Raw genomic sequence first — 23,888 nt, 5'->3', positions numbered from 1 at the left:
TTCAAATCAAACTTGAGACTAGAGTGAGGTTTCTGCTGTGCCTGGGCACGTAAGCCTCTTGTTCTGTGACTATTACAGTGTCAGTGCATTAAAAAAGTGAAGTACAGTGTGAAACAGCTTCTTCTTTCTGCCTCTGTGCTGATGACTTTCACCCGCAAATAATTCCAGCATCGTTGTTTTATAATGGCTCTGACACAGAGTGTCTTTGCTCTGTTCTTCATGCTGAAACAAGAATCCTAAAGCCACCAGGGTGACTGTAAAATCCTCTCTTCAGCGCTGAAACATTAGGCGCACCTATTTGGTACAGCAGTAGCTCCGGTATCGTTGCTTCAAGCACTTGGAAATGGCCCGCTTCTTGGGTCTAGCCACCCCAGATGGCACCACTCCTCTTGCGCCTGCGTGAAAAAGCAGGAGCTGGAGCCAGCTTCCCATGGCAGGGAGCACAGCTGGGACAAGAGGGCGAGATCCCGTGTTGAAGCTGCAACAGCCGGGCCGGTACTGCCGAGCTCTCCGATGCAGTGGATCGGTTTGGTCGTGTCTGTCTGGTTTCAACAGAGGTGAAGTGCTTCACTAGAAGCCCAGATTCAGCAGGACCGTTGTACCACCTAGTCCCATGCTGGCTAGAAATACCTGTTCCAGGGCAGCTGCGTTCCTCGAGTCCTCCTGAAGTGGGAGTGGAGACACGCGCAGAAGGAAGCTGTGTTCTTCCTGCGATCTCGTGTGGGTTCAGGAGGATGTCCACATGAAAGGCCCAGGCTCGCTGCTTTTTCTACCTACGTGAAAAAGCATTAAGTGTTCCTTGCGTTTGTACTACAGGCAGCTTCCTAATTCAGTTCAGTTTCCAAAAACGTTTAGTTCCTGCTGGCCAGCATCTGACTAGCCCTTGCAGAAGCCATTTGCAGTGAGGGGCTGTAGGAGGCCTCCCCCATCACAAGACTTGACAGGTTTGGGGATTCTTGCAAGATTTCCCGCAAGTCAGGCGTTTAGGGATTTACGCTGCCACTTGCAAGCACTACTTTGCCCTGTTAAGTTGCCATCAGCCATCTCTTGAAGCGCGGGATGCCACACTGTGTTTGGTCAGGAGGGGGCTGTGTGTGCTGTGTTGCCATGGTGTCACTTCAAAGTTTCAACACCACACGGTGCGTTTCACCGGGATCGCTTGATTAACGGCCACGGGTGGGCAGCGTGAAGCTAGGCTGCTGGCGTGGGAGGGGGGTGGGAAGAGGTGGCAGTTTGAGAGTGGGAGTGGGATGGCAGCTGGAAAAGTGTCGCATTTCCACGACCGCTTGAGCAGCGCAGCCGTAGCGCACGAGGGATACGTCGCTGCACAGTTACTTTAGGCGTTTCTTGGCCTGCTCTTCCTTCTAGCAGGCTGGGCTGACCCTTCCGCCTTAATTAAAACCTCTTTTATTGTCTCTGTTAAGGTGGCCTCTGCCAGGGTCTAAAACCGAGTTGCCACTGAAGATCTCAAACACTCAGCACTGTTAACATCCCTTAGATTTGGCCACTTTGTCCTCCTGTCCTCTGAAGCGTCCCTCTGACCTGGGCTCACCTCCACGCCTCTGCCGGCTCTGGAAGGACGGAGTGTCGGTGGGTTGCAGCGTGCTGCTGCGGCCCCGGGGAGTTACAGCTTTCTGATGGCAACGCTCAGTCTAGCGCAGTGCAATAAAACGTGACTTCCGAGAGAGGGCTTTGCTGCAGAGCCAAAGAGGAGCTGTAGGTGCATGGGGAAGCATGCCCCTCAGGGAGGGAAATTCCTTCTTTCAGGAATCTTGTACAAACAGTGATCGCTTCAAACACCGAGTCGCTGCGTTGCGTCATTGATCCTATATGCTTTACTCCAGTTTGCTCTGACCAAGGCTGGCGGGCTGTGCTGGTCGCTCGTACTGCAGGGCATTCGGCATCCTCGGGGGCTGCAGACCCCCCCCCCCCCCCCCCCCCCTCTCTCTCTCTCTCCCCGTGTCCGCTGCCGGCTGCGAGCGGCGCTGGGCCAGATGCCGATGGCTCTTCAGAGCTGCGGCCGCTCCCTGTAAGGAACGGCAAAGAGCTGCCACCCGCGAGGGGCTGTGCAGGAAGGTGACGACGTCACCGGCTGAGTGGAGCCCGTGTCCGCTTTGCGTGGAGCAGAATTTCCCGAGATGATCCTGCTCTGCCGGGGGAATAACAGCTTCACTGCCGGCTGCGGTGATCCGCAGGGCTTGCGGCTGGGTCCCACGCGCCGGAGTCTCCAAGCCACCCTGGAGCGACCGGTGGCTTGTGTCCCTAGCTAAAGGCTAGCCGGGTGTCGTCTGCAGCACCCTCAGGTCCAGCACATTGCAAAAGCCCGGACTGTGCTGGCCAAGGCCATCTACTCTTTGTTAGCCAGGGCTGAAGGAAGCGGCTGTCGGTGATGGGGAAGGGAAGCCACGCGCGGTCAAGTCACCGTCCTCATCCCGGTTCCGGTAGGGAGGGACCGCGCGTGCCAGGAGGGAGAAGGCAGGCCCGCTGCCGCGGCGGGTTTTTGCGCTGGTCTTGGTTATTTGTCGCTGGCGTCTTGTTCTGCGCCAGCGGGCAGCGAGGTCGGGTGAAGGGACAGGAACGCGCGGTGAAGCCGCTTCTCTCGGCCGGTGCGTGAGGCCGCAGGAGCCACTCTGCGTGGCGGGAGCGGGCCCTTGCTGGCGTCGGTGGGGCGAGGGGGAAGAGTCGGGCACGGCCACGCTCGACTGCCAAAACGCCACCCTGGGTGGCCGAGGGGCGCCGGGGCGGGTGGGATTCGGCAGCGTCACGGCAGCCGTGGGGAGACGAGCCGTCTCCTTGCCGCTTCTTTGACGGGAGCCCCACGAGTTTCCCTTCGCAGAACGCGCCCTGCCCCGCGCCGGGGAGTCCCGACCGCCGTCCCGGGAGCGGCCTCCCGCGGGCCCCCCGCCGTGGGCGCGGGTAAACAGGCGCGACCGGAGCGGCGGCGGGGCCGCATCGCGCCCCGCCGGGCCGGACGGGGCACGCGGGACCGGTCGTTGCCGCGGGGACGGGCACCCCACGCGTGTCCCGCCTTCGCGGAGGGAGCACCGGGCCGCGCGTGGCCGCAACCAACGGCCGCCGGAGCACGCGCCGTGCGCTTCCCCTCCCGCCCCGCCCCGTCTCGCGTGGGGGCGTGGCGCGGCGCGTCCGGCCCCGCCCCGCCCGCCGCGGCGCCTGTCTCTTTAAGCGCGGCGGGCGGGGCGCTCCCATGGTGCCCCGCGGCGGGCGGCGTGGATTTTAAATCCGCTCGGCCAATGGGGAGCGGCCGCGGGCGCGTAACGCTCCGGGGCCGCGTTTGAATCGGGCAGCGCCTGCCGCTGCCTGCGCCTGCCTGCGCCGGCCTCCCCCGGCCCGACCCTGCCGGCCCCTGCTTCAGCCTCTGCCTCACCCTCTGCCTCCCCCGGCCTGACCCTGCCGGCCCCGGCCTCTGCCTCAGCCTCTGCCTCACCCGGCCCCGGCCCCGCGCAGCTCCCGCTCCCCCAGCACCCCGGCCCGGCCCAGCATGAGCGCGGCGGGCGGCAAGGCGGCGCGGCCGGCGGCCCTGGCGGAGCCGGCCCGGACGGGCGGCGCGGCGGCGGGCGGGAAGGAGGTACCGAAGGTGCTGGTGGACCCGCGGACCCGGCGTAGCTTCGTGCGCGGGCGGTTCCTGGGGAAGGGCGGCTTCGCGCGGTGCTACGAGCTGGCGGAGACGGAGAGCCGCGAGGTGTTCGCGGGCAAGGTGGTGCCCAAGTCGCTGCTGGTGAAGCCGCACCAGAAGGAGAAGATGTCCATGGAGATCGCCATCCACCGCAGCCTGGCCCACCGCCACGTCGTCGGCTTCCAGGGCTTCTTCGAGGACGCCGACTTCGTCTACGTCGTGCTGGAGCTCTGCCGCCGCAGGGTGAGGGGCCGGGGGGGCGGCGGGGCCGGGGGGGGGTGGGGGAGGGGGCGGCGGGACCCGGCGGTTGGGGGGGGGGGGGGGGGGGGTGTCGGTGTCACCCGGTGCTGACCGTCCCCTGCAGTCGCTGCTGGAGCTGCACAAGCGGCGGAAGGCGCTGAGCGAGCCCGAGGTGCGGTACTACCTGCGCCAGACCATCCTGGGCTGCCAGTACCTGCACAGCCACCGCGTCATTCACCGGGACCTCAAGCTGGGCAACCTCTTCCTCAGCGACGACATGGAGGTGAAGATCGGTAGGTGCCCGCGACGTGATGCCCTGCCAGCCCCCCGTGGCTGCCCCACGGCAGGGACCCCAGCCCTGGGGACCAGCCATCCAGGGCATCTCCGGTCATACTCCATCTCTCCCAGGCGACTTTGGCCTGGCCACCAAAGTGGAGTACGATGGCGAGCGCAAGAAGACCCTGTGTGGGACCCCCAACTACATCGCCCCGGAGGTGCTGGGCAAGAAGGGGCACAGCTTTGAAGTGGACATCTGGTCCATCGGCTGCATCATGTGAGTCAAAATGCCTCCGTGCAGCCATGCCGCGGGCTGGACGTGGGACTGGGTGGTCCCTGTGGTCCGGGTCTCCTTGGGCCCTCTGGGTTTTGGTGTGAGCCAAAGCTTTAGGCGTGCTGTCTCCAGAGCTGAGCCCCGCTGCTAGCCAGCACGCAACCTCCCCTGTGCTCCGCACACGCTGGGGCGTGTGTGTCTGCGGGCTGATCTGCTACGCAGCACGGCTGTCTCGAGGCATTTCCCAAAAGCCCACGCTTCCCAACTGGAGCTTTCCCCAGAGGGTTCTAGATCCCAGCTTCCCTTTTCAGGGGGCAGGAACCGGGCACAGTACCCGTAGCTGTCTGTGCTACTGCATGTCCAATGCCAAGCGCGTTCCCTCTGCCAGGAAAGTCCCAGGGCGTGCTTAGGATGGCATCGCTTCTGCACGCAAGTCTCAGAGTCTCCTTTGCAAAACTGACACCCTTTTGTCTGTAAACCCGCAGGTACACTCTGCTGGTGGGGAAACCGCCTTTCGAAACTTCTTGTCTAAAAGAAACGTACATCCGAATCAAGAAGAACGAGTATACTATTCCCAAGGTATGGTGCTTCCCGCGGGTGGATCCGTTTGCCTCGTAGCAGTTCTTGGTCAGCCTTCTGCTGCACCATTCTGTTTCTGGCACTTAACGGGCTCTCACAGAATGGTGAAACCGCTCTTTTTGCGCACTGCTAGGAAGGGGGTGTTCAGTCGGTGATGTAGCAAACCTGCAGGGCAATCTTCCTCTTGGGGAGCCAGCAGCTCCCCGCCCCCATAACCCAGCAAAAACCCGAGCTGGGCAGTTGGCACGTGGGGTTAAATGGACATGCTCAAGTCCGTGAGGTCTGGGCCAGGTCCCCAGCTCATCCTGCTGCTGTTGATTCGGTTTTGCTAAAGTCAGTCGACTTTAGGCTTTGCATACCGTTAGGAGACAGCTCTCCACGCCTGCCCAATTCTGTTTCCCCAGGCTTGCATCCCGCTTACCTGACACAGCGCAGGAGCTCTGCTCCAAGCAGAACTTCCCCCGGGTTGTACGTCCAATGCATTTGCCACTAGCGTGCATTGTTTGACCCTTATCTCTAAACTCTGCCTGTCTCCCTTAGCACATCAACCCCGTAGCTGCTAACCTCATCCAGAAGATGCTGAGGTCCGACCCTGCCACGCGCCCAACTATCGACGAGTTGCTGAATGACGAGTTCTTCACGTCAGGCTACATCCCCAGCCGCTTGCCCACCAGCTGTCTCACCGTTGCACCTAGATTTTCAATTGCTCCCAGTGGACTTGAACTGAACGGGCGAAAGCCGCTGACCGCACTCAACAAAGGTAAGTGCGAGGGTCTGGAGGTGAGGCTGGACCGCAGTGCTGGATGAGAGCCTGCCTGGCCTCCAGCAGCTTCCAGAACCATCGGTGGGGAACGTGGTGCTCCCTCACCTCTTCTCCCAGTTCTTATGAAAACCTGGAGCATTTTGTGAGTGAGAGAGGTCTCCTCGCTCTTTGCCCAGAACCAAAGCAGGGAGGAAATGCCAGCACTAGCTCTAGCTATATGGTATACATGGGTTTCTTATAGCCAGGGTAGAATGTAAATCTGGTGCCTTTAGAAACCTACTCCCTGGTCATGTCTCCGCTCTTCTCTTTCCTGGCGCAGGACCAGACAGCCCTGCACTAGAGAACTTGCCTGAAAAGGAAGACGTAGCTGGGCTGCGGGAGCTGGGAGATGCTGTTGACTGTCACTTAGCTGACATGTTACAGCAGCTGACCGCAGTCAACTCGGCCAAGCCCTCCGAGAGAGTGGCAGTGAGACAAGGTGAGTCCGGGGACAATCCCGCAGGCACTGGCCTTCCTGGGTAACGTGCTTCTCTGTCACTCTGATGCTGTTGTCTGAAATGGGAGACCAGCTGACCTCAGTTTCAAACTGGAAGGCTGAGAAGCGATGTAGTAGCCACTTACCTTCCTTTTGGCCCTGCTTGCTTGCTGGGATGCACAGGATTGCTGTGAAACGTCTTCTAACAAACTCCTTTCCTCCTTGCAGAAGAAGCTGAAGACCCAGCCTGCATTCCCATCTTCTGGGTTAGCAAATGGGTGGACTACTCGGATAAATATGGTCTAGGTAAATAGTATGGGGGCAATACTTCAGCCTTTTCTAGTTTCTGAAGAGCCTGGGGGAAGCTTTGATTTGGGCATTGCGTAGGTCTGGTTCTTTAATCACAGTGTTCCAGTGCGTGTGTCCAAGACCACCACCGGGAACGTTAGCAAATACCCAGCGAATCCAGAGTAGCGGTCAGTGAACATCAGCCCTGGCCACTTTAAGGTGGAAAATGGCTACGTGCTGCGTGAAAGGGCTGGCCTTGCTCCGCAGTGAGCACGTGTACCCACTGTGGCAGCTGAAGTTGCTTCTGCAGCAGGCGATGCAGAAAGGGAGGATGACAAATCTAGAGGAGGAAAAGTGCCACCCAGACCTCCACAAAGAGGAGAACGTTTGGACTTGGTGGGGTGGCTGTCAGGGAACCCCTAGGCGACACAACCTCCTGCCTTCGCGTTTCACACAACTGGTGGTCCCATGTATTTGAAGGCCTAATGGGCTCCCTTTTGAACTAGGTTACCAGCTGTGTGACAACAGCGTCGGAGTTCTCTTCAACGACTCCACTCGTCTTATTATGTACAATGACGGGGACAACTTGCAGTACATCGAGCAAAACAGCACCGAGTCCTACTTCACCGTGAGATCCTACCCCTCTGCCTTGAACAAGAAGGTCAGTCCCGGGGACAGGAGCCCTCGCTGGGGGTGGCTACTCCTGGTGAGACTTCTGCCAGCCTTGTTGGGTTTTGTCGGCAGGGTGGGTCCCAGAGAGGATCACCTGTAACTTGGGGTTGCTGGCATTCTGCAGGCTTCCTCTTGGCTGGTGAAACCCGGCCCCAAGGACAGACACTAGCAGCTCTGTTTATTTCTGAGGCTCATTTATGGGCAGCTTCACAGAATTAAGTGCTCGAAGACTTGCATGTACCGAAGTGTTCAGCAAAGCGAGTCTCAAGTGTCACAGACCTAGTTAACTTTGAGAATTTGCACAAGTTTGTGCAGTGACACCTCAAGCTCCGAAAGATGCAAGGAGGCTCTGGGACTGTGCTAGCAGCCCCTGCCCTCCCCAAATAGCAGGGGTCATCCTCAGCCTGTCTGCTCACAGCCTTTCCCGTCTGCAGATAACACTATTGAAATACTTCCGGAACTACATGAGTGAGCACTTGCTGAAGGCGGGCGCTAACATCACGCCACGGGAAGGAGACGAGCTGGCCCGTTTACCCTACCTCTGCACGTGGTTCCGGACCCGCAGCGCCATCATCCTGCACCTCAGCAACGGCACTGTGCAGATCAACTTCTTCCAGGTGAGGCTGCTGCTCTGCCTTTTCCAGGGCCCTGGCTCCAGCTGCTGGAAGACACGCGGTGCTGGAGGCAAGGCAGCAGGAGGGTATAACCTGAGCTAAAGCTTTGCCCGGTGAACCGAGCGCTGGGAGGCTCCTTACTCCCCTTGCTGGTATGTCAGCCACCCAGACGCTCCTAGCTTGCCAAGGGGCCGTGTCCGTTAGCAGGAGGGAGGCTGCCGCACAGTTTTAGGTGCGGTCTTGAGCTGGCCGGCCAGATCCGTTTGTTCCCCTTGCTGCAATCTGTGAACGAATGCTGCAGCGCGGTGCTTTGTCAGCACGCTTCTGGGTGCAGCTGGGATGCCCCAGCTACTTTGGAGATGGTTCATCCTGAGAAAACGCAGTCCCCAAGGAGCAGAGTGCTCAGGGTGATGGTGTGTTCTCTCCCCACAGGACCACACCAAAGTCATCTTGTGCCCTCTCATGGCTGCTGTCACATACATCGATGAGAAACGGGACTTCCGCACGTACAAGCTGAGCCTCATCGAGGAACACGGATGCTGCAAGGAGCTGGCCAGCCGGCTCCGCTATGCTCGCACCATGGTGGAGAAGCTCCTCAGCTCCAAGTCTGGCTCAGCCCGTGTGAAACCCTCTGCTTAGACCTTGTTCTCGATGGACTCGACATCTGTGCCAAACTGCCCCGGCTGTGGATGGGGAGGTGTGGTAGCATCCCTGCTCGCACTGTAACCTCCCATCACGTAGCTGGGCTCCCACGCCTGGGCACGGCCTAGTTGCCACAAGGAAGCCCCTGATGCTGTGGGAACGGCACTGTTCACTCTGACTGCGACCCAAAGGTTTCTTACCCCCCACTCCTAATAGAAAGTCTGTTTTTTAATTGCATACCTAGTCTTTTTTCCTAACTTCCCAAAGCCAAAAGCCTGACTCAAAAACCAACCCTCCTGTCTGAGGCTCCTGGGCCTTCTCTTGAGAGGACAAAGCAGGGGGAGAGCAGAACTATCATGTGAGTTATTTGTACGTGTCTGTGCTGATGCTCTAGGCTTTTGTTTCCTCCTGTAGAAATTCAGGTAAGATATTTAACATGCCCAGGGTGAGACTGAGCAATCAGCCTTTTAATACTGAAATTAATCTCCACAAAACCTAAACTTTTGTATATTGCATAACTCGATTAAAGATTGTTCGCTGCAGTGTCCAGCCTGTCGTGGTTCTCTTCGGCTTGCTGTGAGGGAGGGAGCAGCGCCTTGCCTCTGGTTTCCCCTCCGAGCGAGAGCTGCCCTCTTCATGAGCTCACGATCATGAGCTTCATGATGTCTGATCTCCCCAGCTGGGCTGCAGGAGAGGAGACCTTGGGGCAATGGCAGGAGCTGTGCTCTAACCTGGAGGCTGACAGCCCTACCTTCTCATTTCCCATTTCACTGCCTCTCTTTACTGCATGAAAGATGCTCAAAACTGTGACTATAGAATTAGGAAAAGTTTCCTGTGGTAGACTTCAGCAGGAGCCCAGTAAGCTATGTTGGGTTTTCTCCCACCACTGCTGACTGCCACCACCTACTGGTGCTCTCGGGCCAGTTCATTTTTAAGCAGGACAAGCTTTTTCGTTTTTATTTTTTTTATAACATTTTGTATAAAATGCTCTAGGCTGTACAGTATTCTGAAAACAAACCAGGCACAAACCCCTTGTTGCCTGTGTAACAAAATCCCATGTCCCAGCGCACAGAGGAATCTGACTGTACAAAATTATTGCTGTTCCAGAGAGGAAGCCTTGCCGAGGGGCTCCCGGGCTGCCCCTGGGCCCAGCGGTGCTGGGCTTGGAGGCTGGCTCGTATGAAACACGCTCCCAGGGGGATGCTGTGAAACAGAGCACCCGTGGGACACCTGCCCTGGGGCAGCCGGAGAGGCCGTAGGAGCTGCAGGCACAGGCGTGCGTTCAGAGGGAAGGGGTCCCTGGGGAGAAGGGGTTTCCCAGCCTTTGTGTCCCGAGAAAACCGCTCCTGAGCGGCTGCGCTGCTGTGCAAACTGCCTGGGGCTCCTGGGCGCAGGACTGAGGCGGGGGGCTCTGGCCTGGCACGACGACAGGCTGCTGGTGACCAAAAGGGAGAAAACCTTTTTCTCAGCCCAGCTGAGATTAGAAACTTTGGTGTTGGGATTGTACTGGAGGCCCCAGGCCTCTCTCCGGGGCTGGTGGCACCCTCAGCAGCCCTGATGCAAATAGCAGCTCCGAGCCCTGGGGTGGCTGCTAAAAGCTGACGCGCTGTGCCTCAGCCTCAGCTGGGCTGAAGGATCATCTCCAGTGTCAAGATCCTGGTCCAAGATATTGGTCCTGGTCACGGCCATGTTGGACACGCGCTCACAGAGCAGCCTTCCCAGGCACGCGGCACGGCAGGACAAAGTGCGCCGATGCCGGGTGAACGCCCCGCTGGGACCCGCTGCCAGCCCGGCTGCACCGCTCTGCCCGTGCATCGCCGCTGGCTGCCTTCAGGAAAACCCAACACGCATTTTCTTCCTTCTTCTCAAAACCGTGTCCACCGCAGAGATTTTTTTGTTCTCTGACAAATGCCTTCAGGCCACTGTGAGCGTTTGCAAAGGTGGGTGCCCAGAGGGTCCCTCTTGGGCTCAGGAGACCCCAGGTCAGAGCCCAGTGCCACCCTACGCTCACCTCTTCTGGACCATGCTGCTTGTCACCCATGTGTACGCTGGGTGAGCAGCCAGTCCTGGGGCCCCCCCTCACCCCGGGGAGGGGGAGAAGGGCACGGGCGAGCCCCCGGGGCTGCGGGTGTGGGCAGGGAGGAGCGGCCGCAGCAGCCTCGCACCGTGGGTGCCACCCCGGCACGCGTCCCCGCTCACTTGCCGTCGCCTCCCGGCTCCTGGCAGTAGTAGGAGTGGAAGAGCCGCTCGTGGGCGCAGACCCTCATGGCCCCGTGCGTGTGCAGCAGCAGGCGGGGGAAGCGGGCGGTGAAGTACTGCACAAAGCCCTCGGGGACAGAGCCCAGGGCTGCCCGGACATCGGCCGGCAGCTCGTGGTAGTGATGCTTCTGCAGGAGAGAGGGCGAGGTGAGCAGGGGCAGGTGGGCACGGGGGTGCGGGGGGCCGGGGGGGCCGTACCTTGTTCCTCATGGCCCGCAGGAGGTCGCGCACCGAGCCCCCCTTGTAGGTGCGGAACTTCCTCAGGTCTGCGGAGAGCAGGAGAGACGCTGAGCGAGGGGGGATGCGGCCGGGGCGAGGGGCACGGGGCTGCCACAGCCCCCGGCACCGCGGCAAACCCGGGCGCTGCTCTCCCTCCTCCTAAGAAAGGGCCGGCACCTTTACCCACCCTGGTTTTTGGTTCCTGGGCACAAGCAGGTGCCTCCTGCCCAGTAAACGGTACCAGACCCACGAGTCCCATTCCCCGCCCGATTCTGCGTGAAAGGCGGCAGCAGGCTCAGCCCGGCCCCCCTGCGCTCACCGGTCTGCAGCGGGAGGGAGATGTGCATCCTCCAGTTGGTCCTCACCACCGACCGTCCCCCTGCCTCCAGGGCCGAGACGATGGGTCCCTCGGCAGGCTCCTTCTCGATGCGGTCGCTGACGTCCTGCGTGCCCAAGAGCAGGGAGGGGGCAGGTATGGCACTGCGCTCTCCCCACACCGCCCTGTCCAGCACCAGCGAACAGAGCCACTGCCGAGGGGGGGACGAAGAGGGCCTGGCCCTGACCCCAAACCCAGGGACCTCCCACCCCTCGCCGAAGTAGCTCAAAATGAGCACGTTGACCTAAATAAATACAGCTGTTTCCAGCACTTGTTTTTTCAGAGCACACCTACGTTTGCTGCCTGGTGGGACGGCACGCGCTCACCTGGAAGAACTGCAGCTGCTTCTCCTGACTCCAGAAAAAGGGGTGCACAAGGACCACGGGGGCCGAGGGCCGGCGCTGGGGCTCGGGGCTGATCATTGTCGCAATCAGCTCTCGCGCAACAAGGTTGTCTGGTAGGCGAAACAACACAATGGAGCACTAACCCCCCCCGAGAAGGACCGGGAGCTGTGCCCCTCGGCTCAGGGCTTCCCCGCGGGCACAGGCCTGTGGGGAAGGGTCTCACCGTGAGTTTCTTCCTGCAGGCAGCTCAGCTGGTAAGAGCCCGACAAGATGTTGGCCTGTCGCCGCAAGCTGTCCCCAAAAGGGTGCTGCCCTCCTGACACCACGTAGTAGAAGATGCAGCCGGCTGAGAAGATGTCCACAGCGCACGTCTGCAAAACACGAAGGGCGGGATGGGACCCTCGCAGCCAAGAGAGGAAAGCTTCTGCCTCCCCACTTTTCCATTCTTTCATGTGAATGCTTGGTCATTTGCTACAGCGCGGCTGGAAAATGCATCGCACCGGGGCTCCTGCCTGCCCTGCTTTCTGGAGTCAGCGAGGCACCCATCGCATCGGGTCCTTATCGGGGAAGAGGTTTTCAGAGGCACAGACAGAAGTCAGGACCTCATGGACAGACGGACACGCCAGGGCTGCTGGCGTCTCACCCAGCTGTGCAAACCGAGCCCAGTACGAGGTTACGTGGAGCACACTGCCAGCACCAGTACGTGCCCCGCAGGGACCAGTACAGCAACCGGCTTCCAGCAGGAACAGGATTCCCTGGGCTAAACACACAAGCAGAAGCATAATCTCCGCAGCGAGCCACAGCCCGCTCCGAGCTCCCCAGCCCGGCTTTCCCAGGACTGTAGCCAGATGAGACGCCCTGTGCTGAACACAGCCGGGCACCGTCCCCGCCAGGGCAGGGGCAGCTGCTGGCCGGGGCAGTCCTGGTGAGGAGCACCGGTGCTCTGCATCCGGGCCGGCTCGGCCTCCCGGAGCTTTTGTCTTAATTGTGCATTTCAGCAGCGCGCTGCGAGGCCGCTGCCAGCACGGGGCACTCTGCCACGACGGGCTCGAGGAGGACCCTAGGCGAGGGGAGGCGTCCGCGGCTCACTGACTGGGTTCTCCTTCGGGGCCTCCTGCAGCACCTCGGGCGCGATCCAGCCCTCAGTGCCAGGGATGCCGGAGCGGAGGCTGAAGCTCTGTCGTCCCCCCTGAAGCTTCTTGCAGAGGCCGAAGTCAGAGATGACGGCTCGGATCTGCCCGTGGCGATTTGGGACGGAGATGAGGATGTTACAGGGCTTCAGGTCACGGTGGACTGGAAGACAGAGCGCGCCGTGTCACCTGCCGATGCGGCGGCGGGGCTGAAGCAGAAAAGGGCTCTGCCTGCCGCCCCGCGGGCTGCTGGCCTGACGGCTGCCGTCTGAACCCCGCAGCCTCGGCTGAGGACGGGACCAAGACGGGACCCGCCACCCTCGGCCCGTGCGTGGCGGTGGGGCGCTGCCCTCTTACCGATGCTGAGGGAGTGGAGGTGGGCCAGCCCGGACGTGGTCTGACGCAGCAGAGACACCGGGTCCAGGCTGCGACGATCGAAGCTGGGGTTTTCCACGTACTGGAATCACACAGAAGTAGAAAGAGATGAAATCCTGATTTACTGGGGCAACCAAGGCAAGGTGTGCCAGGAGAGAGAGAGATTTCTCGCTAGGCTGACAGAGGTGGAAGGAGACAAGCCCACACGGAGGCCGTTTGTGCCCGAGGCTTGCCATTTCCTGGTCTGCCAGTCGGCATCTATTCCTTCCGCAGCAAACTGCCCTCACTTGTGTCCTCGGGCCTCCACAGCTCCAGCCACGCTCCTGCTTTACGGAGCGGTAAAGGGATGCTTCTCCTCCCCCACGCCAAGTCTCTTCCCAGCACGTGAACAACCGCCCCGACCGATGCGGAGGCTCGGAGCTCCCCTGCTCCCTCCTGAGAGGGCAAATCGGCAGGAGAACAAGGGCAGGGGCCTGACGGACACAGGAGCAGCGCTGCTGCTGGCTGCTCTGCCTCTCTGAAGCGCTTCGCAGCCTGCCCATGCCTGATCCGAGCCCTCTTCCCTCTGCCTGCTGGGAAGCAGGTTCGGAGTGGGGCTGCGCCCAAGGCCAGGCAGGAACCCCGGAGAGGGCTGCGACGGCGGGAGCTGGCTGCCAGCCCTGCCCTTGGGCATGCAGCACCCTGCCTCCGAGGGAGCACCGCGGGACCTCCCTAACAGCACGGACAAAACCAGACGCGTGTCCCTGGGGACCAGCCCGCAAACAAGGGGATGGGGACATCCAGGGTCGACTGACAGCCCCCAGCAGCAGCCCCATGCAGCCAGCCCCGTGCCCCCAGAACCGGGCTGCGGGCTCACCTCCTGCAGCGTGGCAGAGCAGAGCTCGATGGCGATGTAGTGGAACTGCTTGTCCTTCTCGGTGCAGAAGTAGCGGACGACGTGGGGGTGCTCGTCCGACTCCCGGAGCAGCTGGACCTCGCGGTCCACGAGATGGAAACACTCGGGCAGGAGGCGCTTTACGGCCACGTTCCGGCCATCAAACTGTCCCCTGCGTGGAGAGTCGATGCCGGCGTCCGTGCACGGCCCTCCCCGGCCAGCGCTGTAGATGCACAGCCCGGCCAGGCTCTGGCCGATGCTGGAAACTCGCCCCTCGGGGTCCTCAGCACGGGTCACCCTGGAGCGACTCCCCAAGACTTGTCAAAGCCATGGACAGGCAGAAATCTCTGCAGCGAGCTGGGAACTGGGGGTTCGGGTTCCCCTGTTTGTAGGAAAATAACCTCCCTCGCTTTGTGCTGTGTTTACTGCTGGGGAAAGGGGCTCAGCCAGAGCCGGGGGAACCTTACGAGGGACTAGACCTGCCGCTGCCGAGAGCTGCCCGGGGCGGGCACAGTCCAGCTGCCTGACAGCCTGCCGCAGGCAGGAGGGGAAGGGGAGCACGGGGTGCTGGGGGGGGGGGGGGACCTGCCCTGCGTACCGGTACCTGGTCACCGGAGACCGTGAGCCCAGCTCTCCAGATGGGTTTGATGAGGACCATGAGAAGGGGAGGGTGGCAACCCATTCCCAAAAACCCCTGAAGCACCAGCCGCCAGGCGGGGAAGGAGCTGCCTTGGGGCTGTGCTTGTGGCTCCCAGGAGAATGAGAGCGGAAGGAGGGCAGGCACCCGGGGTACCACCCACCTGAAGACAAAGGTTCCTCCAGCTCCATGGCCCAGCACATCCTTGGGGTTAAAAGAAACCTTCCCAACTACAATCACGTCTGGTTCTGCATCTGCATCTGCAGAGGGAGACAGCCATCCTTCAACCTATGAGCCGTAGTCCTATAGGAAGGACGTCCAGTTCTTTAACCACCTGGCCATTCCTTGGGCCCTACTCTCTTGCAATTGCTTTTGTAGCCCGTGCTTATCCAGCAGCAGGTTCTGCATCTCCTCCCCCGTCAGCTGGGGTGCAGCCCCCTGATCTGTGGGGCATCTCCGCTCCTGCTCTGGGTGACGACACCTACGGACAGAGACCCCCTCGCACCTTGCCCGTTCCCACCTGTACCCACCTTCAGCAGCTGCCGGGACAGCCGGACGTGGGCCGACCATCCCATTAGCCAGGTCCTTCAGGCGGGCCAAGGGGCTGGAGCTCTGCGAGAGCTGCGACGTGCTTCCCCGGCTCAGCCCCGGCTCCCCGGGCTCTGCAGGGACGCCCTCCCCGGAGACCCGGCCCGGGAGCAGCATCTCCTGCTGCTGCTGCAGGAGCTGAATCTGCTTCTCCAGCTGCTGCTGCTGCACCGCATGCTGCTTCTGCAGTTTCTGGAACACAAAACCACGGGAGGGCTCAGCTCCTGCGCCCAGAGCGGAGCCGGGGCATCGGCCGGGCTCGGCACAGGCAGCGCGTGCACCGTCTGTCCCTTGCCCAGCCGGCAGAACGCTGCGCGCCGCCTCGGCTCGTTACCACGAGAGAGTTGTGCGGCTCATCGCAGCCACGCCGCCGCTGCTCGCACCACAAGGACAAGAAAAAAGGGAGTCCCTGCCCCTTCAGAAGCGGCATTTCTGCGGCGGGCTCTTCCACGGGCCACCACTCACCGTGAGCAGGAGGAAGAGGACTCCCCCGCCCAGCAGGGCTGTGCCGACGCCAGCCATCACCAGGTCCCAGGCGCCGGCCTCGGGGTAGACCTCCACCCGCTCCCTCGGTGCGGGGCCCGGCTGGAACTGCCCCTCGCTGCGGACGGCCGGCTCCTCGGGGCCGCCCGGGGCCAGAAACTGCAACACACGCCCGGGGCTGGGTGACACCAGAGGGACGGACCGCTGGGCACTCAGGTTTGGGACCCCCTCCCCACCGCAGCCCTGCACGCAGGACCCCCCTCCTCGTGCTGCCCCACACCGGGGACCCAGCGCCCAGCCCCGGACGGCCCAGCCCCTTCAGCGACCCGGCGCTGCCCGAGGTCCCCCCCGGCGCAGAGGTGGGACCCAGCAGAGCTCCGCCACTCACGTCGTCAAACGCGGTCCTGGCAGGAGAAGCCCTGGGGATGATGGTCTCCGTCGTCTTCCTCAGGTTCTCCGGGAAGGCTCGTAGCATCGTCGTGTGGACCACAGGAGGCAGCTCGTGGTGCCCTGTGGTGGGAGGGAAACAGAGACAGCGGTCAGCCGGCCTCTGGTCCCAGCTTCAGTCCCTCATCTCCGCAGCGCCGACGCGGGCTCGCCAGACAGCCCTGGCTCTCCTGGAGAAGCGGCGTCACTTCTCATGGGAGGCACGAAAAGCAGCACAGCTACAACCTGCCGGCTCCGTCCCCAGGGACGGGGACCTGGAGCAGCAGCAGCCAGTGGAGAAAGGCGGAGGGCAAGGTCCCCTGCCCTCGGGACGCAGCGAGGGGCCTGACCCTGCCGCTCCGTGCCTCCCCTGCCACGGCCTCGAGACACCGCCCTGGTTTCCAGACACGCCAATGCAGCGTGGCCTCTCCTGCCATCGCGCCCGTGACGGCAACCACGGCGCAGGCTAATTAGCCCAGCGTCCCCGTGCAGGGCTCGGTGCACAACGGCACGCCCGCCCGCACAGGTAATTGAGCCCCGCTTCAAAGGGTCCCTGCCCACCCCCCGGGTGGGGGTGGCCGCCGGCCCCTCCTGGGGAGGGGACAAGGATGGGCTGCAACCAGCCCCAAGCCGGAGTCACCGCAGTCCCTGAGGGTGAGTCACAGCCTTGGCCCCATTTGGCCCACTGAGCAAAGCAGGTTGGGCTGCCGCCCCAAAACACACCGGCAGCTCGGGCTGCCCCTCCCCGGGCGCCCTCCGGGAGCGAGGACACAGGGAAGGCCCGCGCCCCTTGCGGGTCCGCACCTATTAGGAGCCACTGGTTGTGGAGCGAGGTGATGCTGCCCTGCGGGTACTTGACGTCGGTGCTGGGCGTGATCTCACACTCCCCCGACTCTCTCATGGTCACGTCATGCGTGGTGGGGCCGTCGATCCTGGCCAGCGTGATGCCCTGCGGCTGGGGGTCCCACAGCTCGTGGAGCGCCACGCAGCCGGGACGCGCACCCGCCGCGGCTCGCCCCGAAAGGGGCCAGCAGGCACACTCACCACCAGAGCCACGCTGCCGTGGACCAGGGAGGTCAAGGCGTAGAAGCTGGCCGCGAACTTCCCCACGTAGAGCGCTGGCCTGCGGGGCAGGGACAAGCATCGGCCTTCCGCCCGTCACGGATCAGGGCGGCCGAGCAGAGGCAACGCAGATGCCACCGGCTGCCACAGCACAGGAACCGCGTACAGCAGCTGGGTCTTGGTGGCAGCGAAACCCTTCACGGACTGGTAGCTCCTCTTGAGGAGGTGGATGTCCTGCGAGTGGAAGGTCAGGTAGCGCAGGGTCTCCATGGCCAGGTTGAGGTGGGGGATGCGGCGGAGGCTGTCCTGGTGCCACACGTAGATGCCGACCACGGGCGAGCCATAGTTCTGCGCCCACAGGACCTCCCCGCTCTCCTTGTCCAGCGTCACCACCAGCCCGTCCCCGCTTGAGGCGAAGTGTGCCATTTCTAGGCAGAGCCAGAGGGAGGGGGCGATGCGGCGGCGCTGCCCGCGGGGCTTTGTCCCCCTCCGCCCTGCCCCAGTCCTGCCACTGGCCGTGGGCTGCCGCCTGCCGCTCTGCTCCCACGAGAGCTGTGGCCGACACAGCAGCCGTTTTCCCCAGCAGCCGGCACAGTCGAGACCCACCGGCCACGGCAGCATCTCCCCAGGGTGCCCGCAGAGCCAGGGTCCCGCTGCAAGCAGGGCACGGGGGGAGCTGGCTCCCGTGGCTCCCGTGGCTCCCGCGGCTCTCGCGTGCACGGTGGCCACTCACTGTAGTGGTAGGACTCCTCGCAGAGCGGTGCCGAGTAGTCGGAGAAGGTGGCGTTCCAGCGCAGCTCCCGCGACTTGGTGTCGTACATGGTGATGACGTACTCTGGGAACGAGAGCGGGGCAGGAGGTCACTGCCCCGCACCCCGCTCCTGGGGCTAGACAGGCGAACGGGGAGCAGGACCGGCTTACGGGTACGGCCGATGTAGAGCAGGGGACTTGACGGGCACAGGTCGTCCCAGGCCTCTGTCGAGAGAGTGGTCTGCTTCTCTCCTGACTTGGGGTCCACGATGAACCAGGTGTCCTGCTTCTTCCCTGAGAATGAAAATACGTTTTTTGTAAGTCTCTGCAGCCCTGCCGTCCGTCCCCAAGGCTTCCTCCATTCTCCCCTCCACGGACATGTTCCCGGGAGGTCCCCGCTCAGCCTCTCCTCCTCCCTGGCCCCGGGTCCGGCGGAGCGGCCGGTCTCTGCGTACCGGTGTAGAGCACGCCGTCCGAACTGCGGCATGGCGAGGACTGGACCAGCTCCGGGATGGTGAACGGGAGCTTCTGCAACACAGACGGCAGAGTGGATGCGGGGCCAGAGAAACGCCTCCCCGAGCAGCAGCCGTCCTGCCTTCAGGAGCGGGGTGGGAAGGAGAGGTCCCACGGGACAGCCCCCTCCTCCTCGCCTGCCTTCACTGCTCGACCCCAAAGCAGGACGGAGCGGCGGGGGAGGAAAGGGTCCCAACTGTATTTGCCCCTCGCCCACTCGGCTGACACCTTCCAGGTGCCAAGGACAAGCCGGAGCAGCCAAGGCCCAGGCTCGCCCTGCCTAGCCGGTCTGCCTGGTCCCCCGGCCCGGTGAACCCCCAGGGCGTGGGCGGGCGGGACGCACGCAGCCCCACTGACCATCAAGCCGCCTTTGTTTTTTCCTCCCAGGATATACAGGCTGCCATCATTGGGGTCTGGAAGGAACGCCGGTCTGGAAAGGAGGAGAGAGGAGCATGAAACGCCAGCTGCCCCCTGCCCAGGGCACACGCCAAGGACGAGAGAGGAGCTGCACTAACGAATGCCCTTCAGCAGTTTGCTCCAGTGATTCACTACGGGGCTTGACCTTTCCCGGAAACCTCCGGCACTGGATTTGGTAGGAGGCGAACTCCAGCTCTGGGCCGGCGCCGTAGCTCCGTACGGCCGCCCTGCGCCGGCCAGCTGTGCTGGCTCCGCGCCCTGCCCGCCCCAGGGGAGCTCTCTGCCATCCTGCCTTCCCCCTGCACTTTCAGGTGGATTTTCCTCAATTTCTCTTCTACGCTTTTGTGCGCGGTGGTGCTGAGAGCGTCTGGGCTGTCTGTAGAAAGGCTACAGTCCAGAGCAGGGAGCAGCTATTCCTCATCATCACGCACGAAGCGCTAGGACACAGGGTAGGTTTAAGGCAACGCTACGGCAGGGGCTGGGAGGTTCATTTCTCCGAGGTTCCCCGTTCCTGCTGTGAATCTGTTGGTTCATCAGGGCAGTCGTGCGGCTCCGAAAGGCTCCTGCACGGCCCGCAGGCTGCCTGCCCTGCGAAGGGCACTCTGCCCGCGGGGGATGACACTCACTCTGCCACATAAACAGGCACCTGCAGAATAGGATCTGAAAAAGAGAGCGAAACGCAGACGTCAGCAGCCTCTCCCTGCGAGCAGGGACAACGTGGCAGTGTTTACCAAGCGCAGCCGTGCCCAGGTCCGCAGCCTATTTGCATTTCAGACCCAGAATAGGCCCTGCCGGCAGCGGGGGTCCGGCCCCCCCCAGATGCTCTCCTCCACGCACGGCCGTGCCCGGGGCCGGAGCTGCAGCTGGCAGCGTCCCCCGGGGCTGGAGGAACCGCCGGCCCAGAGCACGGCCAGCAAGAGCCAGGCCGGGGGGTGCAACCCCGACCCCGGCTAGCGACAAGCCCAGGGAGGCAGGCTGCGAGCGAGCACCCCCCGGGGCCGCTACTCACCATCTTTCAGGGTCCACTTGATGTCACCTGTGCTCTTACTCACTGCATGAAGGTTTCCATCCAGCGTGGATATGAAGAGCAGCGTTTCTGGGACAGTCACAGCACCGCCTTTGAGGCACTGTGGACAGAAACGCCGTCCTTAGAGAGCAGGGCTGGACTTGGGGACGAGCCCCTGTGGCCCGGGCCACCTCAGGCAGCTCCGCAGCCCCCCGCACCCAGCACGCCGCAGCAGCAGCAGACTGCGGGGAAGAGCCCCAAGGTCCCTCCTTGTCCCCAGTGAGGCAAGACTGGAAGGGAAAATAATTTATTTCCTTGCACCAGCGTATTAAATCTGCTTGTTCCTCCAGCTCCACCCGCACAGGTCACCCACAGAATCGCGTCTGCTAACGGCTGTTCGGAGGTGCTGTGTTCTATAAAGCCATGGCATTAAGCCCTGGCACTAAGGCTGCTGTGCTCGCAGTGAGCGGCGCCACCGGCAGCGTGCGGCACCCACGGTCCCTGGCTCCTGCGGCACCGGTCACGTCCCACCGGTGCAGTCCCGGGGCCGGCACAGCCTTTCCCCTCCTCTGCCCCGCAGCCAGGCTTCTGCCGGCGGGGATGAGCTGCAGCGCGGCTGTTCCCAGCCACAACTCCCGGGTGCCTTTCTAAAGGTGACCCAAACAGCCCAGCTACCGGCTCCTTCCAGAAACAAACGAGTTGGGTGACTTTTCATGCCAAAAATGCAATTAATGCTCGCCCAGGCCTTCAAAGCTACAGATTTCAGCTACCCTGACGTTGAGGGAGTAATTGCAAATTCACGCTGGGAAGAGGAGCTGCTGCTTCCGTGTACAGCGTCCGTACAGCAAGCGCCAGCTCAGCCGCCGCAGGCTGGCACACACGCCGGCCTCACCCCGTCAGCAAACAGGGATCAGCAAACAGCACGGGGACCCAAACGGCTGCAGGGAGAGGCAGGGCCGGCGTGGCCGTCCCCGATGCCAGGGAGCCAGAGCAGCGCCCGGGCTCCCCGCTGGCTGCGATGCAGAAGCCGATCGAGCAAGCTGCCGCCCCGGTCACTCGTGCGGGGCGGCCAAAGAACATCCCTTGGTCCCAGCACGCCGCCCCGCAGCCCCCTCGCTGCCTCTCACCTGCTCCGTACCCGATCCTGGAGCCTGAGCCACGCAGAGAACCCGGCCTGGGGACCCGGCCAGACTAAAGAGCGGGGACCGGCCGACAGCCTGTGCCAAGACGGTGCCCTACGTGTCAGCACGTGCCCATCTGCGGAGCAGAACCTGATGGCAGTAACAGACCAGCCATGGCACGGCGGGGCCAGGAGACACGTTCTCCCGTTGTCCCTTGAGTCGCTGGGATTCCTCCGGCTCCCACAACACAGACAGCAGCCCTGACGGTGCCAGGTCGCCTGTTCTCCGGCTGTACCTCCTGCCAGGAGCACACACCAGCTCCCTCCCAACACACCTCACGACCACCCCTCTGCTTTGAGCCCAATTCTATTATTTGCCCTTCTTCTTGCTTAATTTTTAAGTGAGGTCAGAGCGAGTTTCCCAGCTCTCGCTTTGTCCAGAGGACGCGGTGGGGCAGGCAGAGGAGAGCGACTGCTCCCACCACCGCTGCTCCAGCACCGTGCGGCCACGCAGGCAGGCTCGCTGCCGGCTGCGAGGGACCGGCTGTGACAACAAGCCAGGCCAGCAGACATGGAGCTCTTGCGGTGTGGCCACCTGCACGGGGGAAACAGAACCGAGACCGCCGAGCCCTCCCAGCTGTCAGAGCTCCAGCAGGCTCTGCGCTCGCGGGCTCTGCTCTTCCCTCCCCCCAATGCTCTGCAGTTTCTTCCATTTCTTCTGCAACTACTGTTTTTTCGGTGACAGGGCACTCGAACAAAGGCCAGGCTGCCCAGCCCGCTCCCTCCACACCACCATGGGCAGAACTGGGAGCACTGGGCGCCCGGCAGCAGCCGCCCTCCCCTCCACTCCCAGCCCCAGCTGCCCCAGCAGCCGTCCTGGCCAGCCCTAGCCCAGAAGCGCGGCTGCTGTTCCCACGGGATGTCCGCAGGACCCGTGCTTTCCCAAGGCTCCCACCACGCCAGCCTGGAGTCTGCAGCGACGCCGCTGAGGCCGGAGCCCAGCCGTGGGCTCGGGACATGCTTGCTCCCCCAGTGACAGGGGGGGACGGCCAGAAACAGCCGGAACCACAGCACCAGCGTCCGCTGCTTCCCTTGCCGGAGCTGCGCTACTGACATCTGCCAGAGCCACCCTGGCACGCTGCCCTCCCCGCGACGGAAGCTGCCAGCCGGCTCCCGAGGGCACCAACCTGCCAGGCAGCAGCTCTGCGGGCAGGAGCAGGCAGGAAGGGGCCGAGGGCTCCCAGGGAAGGGGACTCCGCTCTCAGCCCCGGCCAGGCCCAGGGGTGGACGGCTTTCCCGAGCAGAGAGCAACCTCCGCCCCGGGCGCCGCGGGTGGCCCCTCGCCCGGGGTGAGCAGCGCGGATCTCCATCGCGCACCGGCCGACACCGTTCTCGTACGCCCACGGGACCCCGCACGCGACCGCCCTGACCCCGCGGACGCATCGCAGCCCCCTCGCCCCACAAACCGCGCTCTCCTGGGTGCCGGACCCCGCGCACCCACGCGCTCTCGACGCGGGCGCTGAAGCCCCGCGCGCACGGGCCGTCACGAGCGGGAGGCTCCTGCCTGCGTCGCCACGCACCCACGCCCGCGGGTCTCGCGCACACGAGGGGCTGCGCCGGCCCGCGCACCCGCTCACGCCCGCGCGCCCGGGGCGCTCACGCCCGCGTGGAGCAGAGCGCGGTGCCCGCACGCGCACCCCCGAGCACGGGGTGCCGCTGCCCACCCCGTCAGGCCCGGGGCGCGCGTACTCAGCGGGGCCGGTGCCCCCACGCTCTCCCACCCGCGGGACACGCGCCCACGCGCGGGGCACAGCCACGCACAGGCTCCCGCGCTGGAGCCACGCCGGCGCCCGCGCTCTCCCGCCCGCAGAGCGCTGGCACCCGCGCTCCCACCCGCGGACGCTGCCACGCTCCCACCCGCGGGCTGTGGCGCGGCCGTACCTGTGCCGGGAGCAGCACCAGCAGCACCGGCAGCACCGGCAGCACCGGCCGCAGCACCGGCCGCGGCGGCAGCCCCCGGAGCAGCCCCGGGCGCAGCGGCGCGGCGGGGCCGCCCATGTCCCGGACATGCCGGGGCCGCGGCGCGCAGGGCCGGGCCGGGCCGCGCTTATCGCCGCGCCGTGAGTCAGCGGGGCCGGGGCGGATCCGGGCTGCGGCTTCCTGCCCCCCGCCCCCCCCGGCCCCGGAGGCCGCAGCCCGCAGCCGCGGGCGCCCCGGTCCTCGCCGCCGCTTTCCCGAGCCCGTTGCACCAGCACCCGGACCCGTCCTCCCGAGGCTGGGCATCCCCCGGGCTGCCGCGCCCGTCCCCAGCCCCGCGGTTCTAACACCGCTGCGGGGAAGACTCCTCCGGCGGTAACGCGGGACCGGGCGTGAGGGCACCCGCCCCCCCCGGCCCCCGGCCCGGCCCCGCGGGGAAGCCGAGGGCCCTTCCCGGGCGCCTCGCACACCAACCCAGCCCGCGCCATCGCCGGAGCCGGTTCAAGGAAGAGCGGGGCGCAGGGAAGAGCCGGTTCCAAAAAGGAACCGGGAGCTGAAGGGGCTTCAGCAGGACTCGACGCCCCCAGCCCCCTGGCGAATTAAACGCGATGACCTTGCCCCGTGCGTGGGCACACCCGATATTAAACTGAACGAGCACTTGCCCCTTTGCACACGTTAGGGGGACAGCGTATCAGATATTTTTAACTTTATTTCAGTGATAACGCTATTGAACTCTCTCAGACTTTTTTTTTTTTTTACATGGGTGGGGGGACAGAGAGTTTCTGAAGCCAGCAGCAAACACCAGCGTTAAACAGCCCAGCTGCTGTAAGCCCCGGCACAGCAGGCTTCTCCCAAACACCTGCTTGTTGTGAAAA

At 63.4% G+C, this 23,888-nt stretch overlaps 2 protein-coding genes across 2 annotated transcripts; one reads left to right on the top strand and one right to left on the bottom strand.

The window, feature by feature from the left end:
• The first annotated feature begins 3,249 nt into the window (after positions 1–3,249).
• PLK1 (polo like kinase 1) lies at positions 3,250–8,999 on the top strand. Its single transcript, XM_075515311.1, has 11 exons — positions 3,250–3,367; positions 3,408–3,877; positions 3,999–4,167; positions 4,283–4,427; positions 4,910–5,003; positions 5,544–5,763; positions 6,086–6,244; positions 6,470–6,547; positions 7,036–7,190; positions 7,636–7,818; positions 8,248–8,999. Exons 2-11 carry the CDS (start codon positions 3,500–3,502, stop codon positions 8,452–8,454), a joined length of 1,788 nt encoding a protein of 595 aa, XP_075371426.1. The 5' UTR covers positions 3,250–3,367; positions 3,408–3,499; the 3' UTR covers positions 8,455–8,999.
• A 1,580-nt stretch (positions 9,000–10,579) lies between these two features.
• On the bottom strand, positions 10,580–23,334 carry ERN2 (endoplasmic reticulum to nucleus signaling 2). Its single transcript, XM_075515069.1, has 22 exons — positions 22,978–23,334; positions 19,920–20,037; positions 19,537–19,570; positions 18,851–18,923; positions 18,436–18,508; positions 18,152–18,274; positions 17,964–18,065; positions 17,397–17,658; positions 17,213–17,291; positions 16,973–17,123; positions 16,131–16,252; positions 15,725–15,901; positions 15,202–15,451; positions 14,835–14,931; positions 14,017–14,206; positions 13,143–13,242; positions 12,749–12,948; positions 11,879–12,026; positions 11,638–11,765; positions 11,255–11,378; positions 10,915–10,982; positions 10,580–10,844 (listed from the first exon to the last, which is right to left on the bottom strand). Exons 1-22 carry the CDS (start codon positions 23,317–23,319, stop codon positions 10,653–10,655), a joined length of 3,153 nt encoding a protein of 1,050 aa, XP_075371184.1. The 5' UTR covers positions 23,320–23,334; the 3' UTR covers positions 10,580–10,652.
• Between the last annotated feature and the right edge of the window lie 554 nt (positions 23,335–23,888).

Source organism: Mycteria americana, chromosome 12 (assembly GCF_035582795.1).
Source record: "Mycteria americana isolate JAX WOST 10 ecotype Jacksonville Zoo and Gardens chromosome 12, USCA_MyAme_1.0, whole genome shotgun sequence".
NCBI classification, from domain to species: domain Eukaryota; kingdom Metazoa; phylum Chordata; class Aves; order Ciconiiformes; family Ciconiidae; genus Mycteria; species Mycteria americana.
This window is presented reverse-complemented; position numbering and strand designations above follow the sequence as displayed.

Excerpts from the sequence above, each read along its gene's own strand:
- ERN2 (XM_075515069.1), bottom strand. The coding sequence starts at position 23,319 with ATGCCCAGCCTCGGGAGGACGGGTCCGGGTGCTGGTGCAACGGGCTCG. Across the intron at positions 17,659-17,963 it reads CGAGGAGTCCTACCACTACA|AAATGGCACACTTCGCCTCA; the intron begins GTGAGTGGCCAC and ends GGCTCTGCCTAG. Across the intron at positions 14,207-14,834 it reads GGAGGAACCTTTGTCTTCAG|GGGACAGTTTGATGGCCGGA; the intron begins GTGGGTGGTACC and ends CTCTCCACGCAG.
- PLK1 (XM_075515311.1), top strand. The coding sequence starts at position 3,500 with ATGAGCGCGGCGGGCGGCAAGGCGGCGCGGCCGGCGGCCCTGGCGGAG. Across the intron at positions 5,004-5,543 it reads ACGAGTATACTATTCCCAAG|CACATCAACCCCGTAGCTGC; the intron begins GTATGGTGCTTC and ends TGTCTCCCTTAG. Across the intron at positions 5,764-6,085 it reads GCTGACCGCACTCAACAAAG|GACCAGACAGCCCTGCACTA; the intron begins GTAAGTGCGAGG and ends TTCCTGGCGCAG.